The sequence below is a fragment of the Colius striatus genome, chromosome 20, assembly GCF_028858725.1.
Source record: "Colius striatus isolate bColStr4 chromosome 20, bColStr4.1.hap1, whole genome shotgun sequence".
NCBI classification, from domain to species: domain Eukaryota; kingdom Metazoa; phylum Chordata; class Aves; order Coliiformes; family Coliidae; genus Colius; species Colius striatus.
This window is the reverse complement of record NC_084778.1, coordinates 4,272,213-4,284,755: the sequence shown is the minus strand read 5'-3', so window position 1 is coordinate 4,284,755 and position 12,543 is coordinate 4,272,213. Positions and strand designations below refer to the sequence as shown.

Below are 12,543 nucleotides of genomic sequence, written 5' to 3'. Positions count from 1 at the left end.
CCAAATCTGAAATGACTGTTGCCATTATAATATCCAGTTCTAAATTATTTGTAATTTGTTTGAGATTCTTCTCATATGACAAATGCAAGTGCAAACAGTAGCTTTTAAGGGGAAATATGAATTGCATCTGTTCAGTAGTTTGAGCTGGCCAAAGAGAAAAAAATTGTCATATATTTAGAAATAAACGTTGTTAAATCATTTCCCTGCCTAAGAAGCTCAGATTAACACAGGGCCAAGTATCTTCATGGCTCCCAAAACTGTTACACTTGTCACTGTTTTTTCTCAGCTTCAGACATAACAGTTTCTTTTTTGACACTTTGCTCCTACTTCTCCTATAAGTTTTTTTTTTTAACATATCCATTTGACACTACTGGGTTTCCTCCATCCATTATACGTTTTACCAGAGCCTGAGAATGTCTAAGTGGGACATGATAGCAGAATGGACTGAGTTCTGAAGTACAAAACAAGAAATATTTCTTTCTGCCCATTATAATTGTCAATATTCAGTGAGACGGACAATTTACCAGCCTGGTTGACAGCTGTATGAAAGTATTCATGACCTAACTTTATCTTTGTGAGACACTGAAGGCAGAATTCCAAAGTCTGTAACAGCTCTTGTAAATGTTTATATGAAAAACCTAAGAAACTTGCAGAATAATACGAAAAGGTATGAAAATACTTGTCTGAAAAATAGAATCTTGCTGTCATTGGCTGAGCAGACTTGGAAGACTATTTCTTGTAATTTGTCAAGGGTGCTGAAAATGAGGATGAGCAGCCTCTGTTCTGGCAAGGAAGGAATCAGCAGAAGAGTCTGAGAGGCAGGGAGAGTTAATAGTGAGGAGCTTTAAAGGAGGATTCTGGTTGGATTTGAGTAGAGCAAGACAAAGCTTATCATGACTAATGAAAGGATACAGTGGTGAGGAAAGCCTGGATGAGGTTGTTTACTGTTTACATAATACTGTTATACTTTTTTACAAAAAGACTGCTGTACTTAAACATAATCTGAATACATGGAACTTAGAGAGGTTACAACAGGAATCTGGCATTGCCCTCACTGACGAAGAAATAGACTGACGAAGAATAATCTGTGTCCACTGGATGCATGTGAACAGATGCTGAAGAGAGAGGCAGATACTTTTAGATGAAAGGTCATAAGATTGCCTGCAGAGAAATAAGGGTTGAAGTCAAGTACTTAACATCCACAATTGCAGAACTAAGATAAAACAGGTAGAGATGAGCGGAATGTTCATGGTGATTCTATTGGCAAGGATTGGCAAAAACTCCCTCCTCCATATGGCATCGAGTGTAGACAGGCTCATAGTGTAGGAGATTGGCAAATAAGGTGAGGTCTGCAGGGCATGTAGGAGAGCATGCAGGCAAATGTGAATGTCTATAACAGGAAAAGGAGGCTCATAGGGATAGAATATTGTACTTCAATGTCATTTTACATGCTGTTATACTACAGTGGGGATGTTGTCTTGAAAGAAATGAGATTCTAATATGTAATTGTATATTTTCCTATACCGTTTCCTCCCAGAAAAGCTGATGGCTTCTCATGCAAAGTGCCACTAAACTGTAGAAGTTCTTGCAACAAACAGTTGTGAATGCTGAGAGTTTACACTAGTTCAGAAAACAGCTAGACAAACCAATGGGAGAGAAAGCCATTAAGAAATCTGAAACAGAAAGGCTCTGACTCAAGGAATTCCTGAGCCCCAGGCTTTGTCTCTGGGAGCCACTGGAAGGCTAGAGTGTTTGTTAGGAAAGTATTGGTATGTTCTTCCTAAATGCCTGGTGCTGGCCATCATATTGCATAAGAACATGGTGAAGTAGCACAGGTTAGGGCATCAGCAGTTCATCAAACTAAGATTTGTGCTTTTGTAACCTTAAATGTTTGGGCATCCTTATACCATGGAGACCGTTTTTCATTAATTATGAAATGTTCACCAGCTTGTGATGGGAGTAGTTATCACATGAGTAACCATTTGACCTGACAACTATATGCCATAGCTTTACATGGACTTTCACAGAAACCAAGAGAGAAGAAGCAAAGGTTTTATTTTTACTGTAGCCTGGGCTTAGGAATTTGAGTGTTCAGTTGCTACAGTTTGCAACTATCACAATGTATATTAGCTAAAATTGCTTGCTTTTTGACACTGTTTTGTAATTAAATGGATAGGATATGACTCAGATCTGTTAGACCATCACATAGTTGATAAAGATGTACTCTAATGAATGCAGTATGAATGGTGAAGCATAATAAATGTTAATGGTGAAGAATTCTATATTAGAACTTGTCACTTAGATATGAATGACAGGTAGCTTAATAGATATATAGATACTGTAAAACACACAACCAGTGATCTGTAGCATTGCTTTGAAAGATAAACATTAGTTTTGTCTTTGGTTTTTCATATCTGAAAATCAGGTTTAAGAGGTAAATCTAAATTTGTCTCGTTATTCTGATAGTCCAACATGTAAAACTTGTTGTTTGTTTGATGGAGAGGTGAGGAAAAAAAGCTCACCCAGAACAGAAATGGTGAAATACATAAGATAAACTTTAAGATAAAAAGAGAAAAAGATCCTTTTGATATAGCTTATGACATCTGATGCTTTCCTGAGTTGATTTTTGCTGTTGACTATTAATAGAAAATGCAGTTAAGAAGTATAGCTTTACATGTGATGTTTGTGAAAGGCTGTAGGTTAATGCGCTTTGAAATGAAGCCATGTAGGCAGGGATCAACAGTTGCTTTATTTGAATGTCTGATATGCCTGCTAGACACTGGACCAGAAGTTGAGAATTTGCTACAGGTCTGATAGAAATCTGTATTTAATACCTAGGCTCCAAGGATTACATCTTTTGAGCTATCAGAGAGAAATATCTTGTGTTTAAATAATATATACATCCTGCTCTCTTGGTTAGAGCAGTAATTTACCTGCTTAAAGCACTGAGGAGCACAGTGTCTTCTGATCTTCAGCAGCTGAAGCTATACACAGCTTTGTAGATGCTTGGACTTCATTAGTGAACTTGTCTGGAGTTTTTCAGTATTTAAAGTCTTCCCCAGATCAATTTGCATTTCAGTGTTCACTATTAATCTGTAGCTGGAAAATACAATAAAGGTGATATAGTCATCAGATGTCAACTAAACAAGATTGTTTTAAAGCTCCATAGTATATTCATTTTCTGGCATCCTATATGAAGGAAACATAGTCGGTTGAAACAATGTTGTTTTTTTTTTTTTTTCCTTTGTGACTGTCTTTTTTACTAACTACTTCTGTAAAAGTGCTATAATATGGTAACAGTACTTTAGGGCCTGACTAATAATACACTGTGGTTTACTGAACTATAAGTGGCATGGAGTAGAGCAGCTCTAAGACTACCTGAACCTGAAAGTTAAAACCAGTTAATAGAATCCAAATACTCCGTAGAAGAAACGAAAGTGAACTTCATGTTGTGCTAAAGAAACTTACTGTAAATAAAGAGTCAATAAGTAGACTATTATAACTTCTTTGATATCTATTTTTAAGTGACCTACTTTTCTTTTGAAGTCCTACCAATTCAACTGGTAACTGGTAAAATGATGTATTCTGACAATATAATCCTCAAATCTTTGTGTTGACAATGCTGACATGTCTCATTTTGAGCCCATTTAGGACCCGTTAACATGTTTCAGACTGGAGTAACCTATTAAATAAATACATCAGGAAAAAGCTTTTACTGGTAATGGTTGTTTTGCTTAGGTGACTATGGCTGTAATGTATTGTGAGTACATCTGGTTCTTCAGTGCTTATCAGTGATCTTTTTTCCTTTAGGCGGTTTCCTAGAAACATGATTGCTTGCTGGTCTTGATCTCACAGCTTTGTGAAGACTTCTTCTCTGATAATGTCAAGTTCAGGCTACCCTCCTAACCAAGGAGCATTCAGCACAGAACAGAGTCGTTACCCTACTCACTCTGTCCAGTACACCTTCCCTAGCACCCGACACCAGCAGGTAAGGAGACACAAGGGATGCAGATCTAGCAAGAGTATAATTTCTCTGTGCCAAATGGGATTTAATTTTTTTTTTAAACCAATGTCATACAAGTCATGCACATTTGAAAACAGTGGAGTTGCAGACCAGTATGCCTTGTTGAGGAGAGCTGCTGTTGCTTAGGTAGATATCTGTGTGATGGTTTGGTTTGGCTTGGCTTAACCTTCCTATCTTCTGAAAGAACTACATTTTGCTTCAGAATTATATATGTATCTGCCTTTTACTTGGTTTTTGGCAGAAAATTGAGATTTAAAGTTCTTTATCACAGGGAATGAATATAAATGTCTTGGGTTTATCATTGGTTTCTGTAAATTCACTAGAGACTGTTCATAAACTCTTGTTGCAGTTTTGCTTTAATTTATTAATGTTTAATCATCATACTACATTTGTCCAGTGTGAGTACAGCTGAGTCTGTATGCATTGATGGTAATAATTTTTCAAGAATGTGCAAATAACTGTCTACAGTTAGTATACATTTAATGTGAATGCCATGTTCTGGTTATAAAAAAGCCTTTGAGATATTGGGCTTTTGAGGGGATTTTTTTGGAGAATTAATCTCCTATTAGGCCCAGGAGCATAAGAAGTGAACCCATAATTATTCATTCTTCCTCCTCTGTTTAAAAAGTATTGCACTAGATTCTCTCTAAGCTAAATGTAGTGCTGGACAAAATCTGTGTGCAAGGTGGAGAAAGTAATGGATTTCTAAGAATCTCCTACTTGGTCATTTCTACTGAGCATTTATTCTGCCATCCTGTGGCATGGTAGGCCATGGAAGACTTGCTGTTGGCTTTAAAACAGCTCACATTTCCCTCAGTTTCATTAAATTCTCCTCCTGCTACAGTTACTTTAGGTGTTTCATTCTACTTGCAGGTTTGCAAAAGGAAATGAAAGCCTTGGAGCTTTTTTGTTTGCACCGTAATTATTTTTAGCTAATTTGTAAAAATGAGATCTTATGGGTAATGACCTAGTGCATGCTTTACAGAACAAAACATCTAAAGATTCCTGTCTTCTATACCTTTGTTCTTGTTAACATCAGAATTGTGTTTCATTTAGGAATTTGCAGTTCCTGATTATCGTTCGTCTCACCTGGAGGTCAGTCAGGCAACTCAGCTTTTGCAGCAGCAACAGCAGCAGCAGCAGCAACTTCGACGCAGGCCTTCTTTGCTTTCTGAATTTCACCCAGGCTCTGACAGGTGGGAATGCTGTTTTTGAAGTATGTGAACATGAATCTTCTGAGTCTGCGACTTCTGCAAAGTTAGTTTTAACTTGTGAATAGAAAGGTCTTTAAGTATCACAGCTTTTATCAAAGTACTTGACTTTATTAATTGCTCCTGCATTGTTATAACAGTGTTGGTCTCCTGTGTTTGAGTGTTGTAGCTGTTGTGCAATTCCTTAGTCCCTTTGTTTTAACTAATGTATTTGTTTCACAGTCGGGAAGTGACAGTCTGCTTCACTTTTCCCACACCTCTCCTAACAACAGTGTCAGTAAACTGCTGAGAATCCAAGTGCATATTGCAAACTTTTTAATGCTCTTTAGGCTAGAAGTATGTAAAGCTTGTAACACTGGATAATTTAATCTTGCAGAGTAGAAGTAACAAGTGCAACAGTTACACAGTTATATTCCCTGTTATATTTCCTAGATTGGGCTTGCTTATTCAACAGGTGGTGTCTGTATGGCTGGGCAACAGAGCAACAACAGAGCTAATTGGGTATTTGAGTTGCAAGAGTTGTAAAACGTTGAAATGTGGCACAGGGAATGAAATTGGAGTGTGTGCTACTTTTGGCAAGATGCTTGACAGCTTCATATCATTTGTTCTAAATACCCTTGTTGTCAGTTCCTGGTACCTCTCCTGTCTCAGATGCAGTTGGTCTGGGACCAGTAGGTTAGCTGAGGACAAGTATAGTGGACAACTACAGCGAATCCATTGTTGTAATTTAGTTTCAGATTGGTGATATCTTCTCAGTAAAATGTGTTAAGCATTAATTTGACTGTATACTTGAAGAATATTGGATGTACTCTGAAAAGCAAATTTAGAGAGTAAAAACTCACAGAGATCAGAATAAAATTAACTGGATTGTGGTAATTTAGGAAGAATATGCTTCTGTTTATGTGAGAGGTTACTGTATGATTTATACATATCAATTCTTTAGCATGTTAATATGCTGAGGTACAGTCATAAGCAAGTTTTATTGTTTGTAACAACCTCTCTTTTTTTGACTCTTAGTAAGTATATCTCTTAGGAGCAACTTTATATGCTGGATTAATGCTAGCAGTTTATTTTGACCATGACTGAGGTATCTGGTTCTGAACCAATACCAGTGATGAATGTTATGTAAATACTGGCCTAAGTTAATATCCCATTAGAATATGCCCAGAAATAGCTTGATGGGAGTGAAATCTGGGGCTTGCATATTGCCATCATCTAGTCTCACCAAAATGTCACTAAAGCTCTGTTTTAGTGCTGAGAACCACAGTAGATTTTTGAGTTTTCAAAACTTGAGTTTTTTGCAGAAATAAGTCCCCCCTTGCATTGTAAATTTGTAAAAGCTTATTCAGTAGTTCTGGCAGAGTACAGGAAACTACTGTCATCTCTTCAGTGGCACTTCACAGGAAGATGTTAAAGCACATGAAGCTCTTTTATGGACATCCTATGCATTGCACTGTAAAGAAGCTAGTGGTACTGTTCTTTTGCATTTTTCTGAGGAGGAGTTTTTGAATGACTCATGGTTTGAATGAATGACTGTTTCTGTCGTATAGTAGCATTTTAGTAGAGATCAAGTTCCAAATAGACTCACAGCTCATTTCAAGCATTCTGTGAATATTTAAAAATTATTTGACTGCAAAATTGAAATAATGAAGCTGTTGTGACCATCTGTGTTCAGTGAAATATAGTACTATATTTATCTCATGGATTTTTGGTTTTGTTTATGAATTGAGTCAAAGCTTTACAATATCAATGTAGCACTGGTAAGCTTCTTTAAGGGTTTATAGTGATAGGTGTACATTTAAGCAGTGTCTCTTCGGGCAGTTTAGAATTAATTTCCTCTTTTTTGGTAGAATTTAACTGTTGTACTTTTGGATATCGTACTTAAAAGCACGTCTGCCTTACTTTTTAGAAGAAACTTCACTAAATTGCTATTCCTATATATCTCAAAAAGGTTGAGGAACACCATATAGTTTTCTTGTACGGAAAATTTATGTTTTCATAATTTATCTTTTGTGTATATTAGGCCTCAGGAAAGGAGAACTGGATATGAACAGCAATTCCATCCAGGTCCATCTCAGACAGATCATGATTCACTGGAATCTAAGCGACCACGTCTTGAACAAGTCTCTGATTCCCATTTTCAGCGTGTCAGTGCAGCTACTGTCTTGCCTTTAGTACATCCTCTGCAGGAAGGGTTGAGATCTGCAGATATTAAGAAGGTAAAGCCATTTTCTGTTGTGATGCTGAAGGTGTAACTTCCAATGTTATAGTGAACAATTTTTTTTCTATTAAGTAGTTGTATTTTTAATTTATATTCATTCCTTAATCCTAGAAATTTAATTTTACACATGATCATAAACTGCTCATGAGTCAGTGTTACTCTCTTATAAAAACAAAAAGAAGGTAATTCTGCCTCAAACATGGTAAAGAGACTGGAATTCTGAGTTGTCACTATGCTCTTAAAACATTAAAACCTCAGTTACAAAATGATTATAGTATAGTGCATAATATATTTCTGCTTTTCAATTGAAAGCTGCTGGCAAATGCATGCAAATCCATATTTTTCTGTAATTACTATTTGTACTGAATGGTCAAAGTACTCCCCTCCACCTCTTTTCCCTTTTAAGCAATTAAAATTAATGTTTGTTTACATAACACTAATTATACTTGTCACTGTTTCATTTTAGGCAAATCTAGGGCAGTCTAGTTCAGTGTGGATATTTTCTATTGTAGATTCTGAATATTGATTAGAGCTATTTACATAGAGCAGACAAATGTCTCTTAAATGAATCTTTAATATCTTCTCTCATGTCCACACACAAGCACCTAGGTAGTCATGGAGCATGATGGTCTGTGAACACAAAGTACAATGCTGATGTTCAAACAGGAGGAATGTTAAATAGGTTGTTCGGAAATAGACAAAAAGACAAAAAAAAACCAAAGTCAAGTGAATAGTGACTTGTCCTCTCTTATATCATCTTCAGTTCGAGAGGACATTTACAACCACAACTAATTCCAGATGCACCTTATCAGACTGGCCATAGTTATCTTCAAGAACATCCTTGTGAATGTATGTGTAGAGTATTGAGGACTGGCTCTCAATCCTTCCTCTAAAGATAAAAGATAATGTTTACATTTATGAAGATATATCTTTTAAAGGGATATGTTTTGATCTTATTTTGCTTTCAAGGTAAATATTGAACTGTGCTGTTAAAGTTTGACTTTGAAATTGCACTATATACTATATCATAAATGGACTGTCAGTTCTAAAAATATTTAGAATTAAAATAATTAATAAATTGAAATATTAAACTTGAACTAATCTGTACTTCTGTTGAGGAGGTACTGCAAGTTCTTTTTAATTCATGCATGCTAGTTTGGTTACTGAACCCTCATTTACATGTTACCAATAAAACTGATTCCTCTCAATCTCCCTCCATCCCTCCCCTCTCTGTGAAAGGACCCAGCTTTTGGAGGAAAGCATGAGGGACCATCTTCTCCAATATCTGGTCAGCCTTGTGGGGAGGACCAAAATGCTTCACCTTCAAAGCTATCAAAGGAAGAATTGATACAAAGCATGGACCGTGTAGATCGTGAAATTGCGAAAGTTGAACAGCAAATCCTTAAACTGAAGAAAAAGCAAGTAAGCATAGCAGACTCTGCTGTTGTTATCTGACAGTGAAAATAGTGTGGAAAGACTTCATGTATTCGTGGCGTTGGTGCTGAATTTTTTGGTTGCATGAACCAAATGAACAAGTTAAAAAGAGAGAATATGTATATGGTTTTGGTAGAACATGTAAATAGGTTGGACATATAGTGAAACAAGGGCACTATGACCGTAACTTCAGCTTTAAGGATGACTGCTGGGTGAGGGGAGGCTATCACCTTTCTTCTTTTGTAGCATGTGCAAGGAGAGAATCCCTTGCATACATCTCCAAAAAGCCTCATGATCATCTGCTTTCACAAGGGCAGGAGATCCTAGCATCTGGAGCTAAGGTCAGCCTTGGAGAACATGTAGTAGGACTGTATTTTTGGTAGGACTGGCTATGCTTTTTGCAGATGGCTGCACTTCGGCCATTGGAAGCAAAGGAAATGTTTGGTGGCAGTAGTTGTTGTCTTCTCAGTAGTTGTGGCAAATTAAACTCACTCTTCAATCTAGGCGTCTTTTATTCTTTGGCACAAAGTCCTTGTCTCCTTTTCCTTTTGTGATTTTCAAAGATCCAGACAGAAGCAGTGCCAGCTTTACATTTTTTCATAGTGGGAACCTTGTAGGAAATGAGAGTTACACAATAGATTTTGTTCACTTGTAGGACTGGGATAACTAATAGATGACTCTCTGGGGTGGTATGTTTTTATGGTGTGGAAGCATTTAGTTATGTCTGAATCTTAATGACCTCTGACATGACCTTCAGCAGAAAACCAGAAAAAGATATCACTCAGTACCTGAGTGTTAGTGATACTTATCTTTTTGTTTGTTTGTTCACTTTTCCACAAAATCAGCAAGTACTATGTATATTATCCCTGTAGGTTCATTTGTGCACATTTGAATTAAAAAAATTACCAAGCTGCTGTTATGTACAATAACTGAACCTGTTTAGTGTGGCTTTCTGCAAAAACTGGATGTTTTGAATTCTTATGCAGTGCTGTAGCACATTTTAACCAGTATTGTAAGACAGGCTGGATCCCCAGCATCAGTAACTCTTTGTCCTGTGTCTGTGGCAGACATGGATGAAGGATATCTACAATTAAAGAATGAAGATGTCAGAGATACAGATTTATTTGTTGTGAAAGTAAATCACAGCAGTATAGTAGCTAGGAAAATATTACCTTTTATTGCTGCTGCTATGTTTTGCCTGTTTGGTGTTGTGACAGTCATGGAACTTCAATACATGTGGAGTGGTTTATTTCTGCTGTGGAGTACATTGAGGGTTATGTTCTCTGCAAAGTGTTCGAAGGACTTTTTTACCTTTTTAGACAGTGAGACAGTAGTAACAGTGACACTTGAATAGCTACAATGTGGAGATGTAGCTGTGTGGATTACTTCCTCTGTGAGAAGGCAGGTTTGGTTTGACTGCTCTCTAAAGTTAATATTTTTGTTCAAAGTTAAATAGTGATAAATTACAATGAGACAGTAGCTTTAAATGTTAAGCTGGAAAAACTCTGATTGAAGGCAGGTGAGTTTTGTAAACAGTTCATTTGGTTTACCAACAGTACAAAAAATAGTCTTGTTATCATCTCTGTTGGCATTAAAACCATTTCATTCATTCCTTGTCAGTTAAAAAGGGAAATAATGGGCAGTGCTAACTGTTGATCTGATGCATATTTTATCTCTGGTGACTAATTACTGGTAAGGGCAACATGGTGCGGATGGCTGATTTTCTTTCTTTCGTCTCTTAGCAACAACTTGAAGAAGAAGCTGCTAAGCCTCCAGAGCCAGAGAGGCCTGTCTCTCCTCCTCCAGTGGAACAGAAACACCGCAGTATTGTCCAAATTATTTACGATGAGAATCGGGTGAGTGCTTTTCAGTGGCCGAGTGTAGCCGTGAATCTGACTCAATGTGCTAAAATGCAGCATATCTTCATTTACTTCCAGGGGACAATTTTTGCTTCTCCTGTTTTATTGGTTTGCCCACTTCTCTTTTAGTACTCATTTACTTCTTTAAATGAAAGACTCTTGCATGTCATTTTTATTCTTGATTGTGGGATTCTTCTTCTATCTTGTAAACAATCTATGGAAACACATCTCTGGGTCTCATTCCTAGACCCTTGTTTTGAGATGGATGGATATAAATGTAAATAAACACAAACACACACACATATATAAGTGTTTCCTTGTGTGTAGATAAATTTCTGAACCTTTTTTTTATATCTATCTTGAATTCTCTTTTCATAAATGCTGACAGGCTTGGCTGAAGACCCAACATTTAAACTATGAAAAGGAAAAACTGCCTATGTAGCAAGACTCTGTGCCTTCCTTTTCAACTCTGATTTCTGGCACTTAAGATGTGGATAAATGGACAGATATGAAGAAGTAGTATATAGGTGAATTGTGAGCTTTTGTTGTATAAGTGGTGAGAAAAGCTTAGTAATATTGCCAACAGTAGCAAAGTGTTTCCTGCCATTATTTCCCCTGGTAGTTTGAGATTAGAGAGTTGGATATCTGCTATTTTTGAAAGTATTGTGGTCTTTTTGTTAAGAGTGGTATATGTTTGTTTAATTTCCCAATTGCAGTTTTTAGTTTAGAGGAACAGCTAACTTCTATTACAATAGACTGGTTTTGAAAATCTGAGGTGGTAAAAAAAATGCAGTACAATCGTAGATTTTATTCAGCAGAACTGTCCTGAGTGTTCCATGCAGCCTGTTCTCCTCTTCCCTCAGATGTCTGTAAAATTTGATGTATTTATAGGACATTAGAGCAGTTATGTTGTAAAAACTAACATAGCTGATATACAGCAATGTATTTACTTCTGGTTATAAACCAGTTTTAAAACATAAAACTCCTTCTCACTATAATGTAATTCAAAACTATTAAAATCATACAATCACTTAACAAGACTTCCTTGAGCTGAGTTGCATGTTGAGTAGGAAGCAAAACTGTGCATTTGAAGACGTCTTAGCAGGCTGCCGTGCAGCTCTTTCTCTGCAAACTCTGGTTACAAATGGGTTTTACAACAGTTTTGAACTTACCATTGTATTCCCCATGTTGTATATGTACCAGTAGATGGGGAAAACTATTTTTATGGGATGGAGTAACGTGTGTCAGTGTATAGCTACCTATTAGCTCCTCCTATCTGTGCAGCTGTTGACACGGTATTCTCGCTACAAGGAGAATTACCAAGCCTGGTGCATTTGTATATCCATTTAGCACTTGATTTGAGTTCTCATATCAAGAAATAAAAATACTGTAGAATGGCAATATTGATGTGGCTTAATACAAATAACACATGTCAATACTGACTGTCTTATTAAAACATTTTTAAAAGATGTATTAAGCCATTAGTTTACATGGCACTTAATTGATACATTTTCTTCTGCAGTTGTACAAGAGGACAGTCCCCTTGGCAACTTTCATCTTGAAACCATGCTTTATAGGATAATTACTTCTATTATTGAACTGCTGTTGGCTAAAATTCAGTTAAAGTAATAGAGCTTGAGTTCAATTTTAAATGTTTTGAGACCAGAAAAACCATTCTGCCAGAGTCATGCTGTAATACTTCCTTGCTACATATTTTGTACAGTTGTGAGTTCCAAAAAATTTCTGAAATTTGAAATTACATGGAAAGAGGTTAGAACTTAGCAGAACACTTTC

General features: G+C 36.6%; 1 protein-coding gene across 8 annotated transcripts in view; it reads left to right on the top strand.

Moving 5' to 3' along the window:
- Positions 1-12,543, top strand: part of NCOR1 (nuclear receptor corepressor 1) — a 67,383-nt gene that overhangs the window by 10,855 nt on the left and 43,985 nt on the right. For all 8 annotated transcript variants that reach the window (XM_062012513.1, XM_062012509.1, XM_062012510.1 and 5 more), the window contains 5 exons: positions 3,811-3,988; positions 5,081-5,220; positions 7,259-7,454; positions 8,696-8,878; positions 10,633-10,746. In XM_062012513.1, coding sequence (XP_061868497.1) covers positions 3,881-3,988; positions 5,081-5,220; positions 7,259-7,454; positions 8,696-8,878; positions 10,633-10,746 — 741 coding nt within the window. In that variant the 5' untranslated portion in view covers positions 3,811-3,880. The remainder of the gene's footprint in view (positions 1-3,810; positions 3,989-5,080; positions 5,221-7,258; positions 7,455-8,695; positions 8,879-10,632; positions 10,747-12,543) is intronic.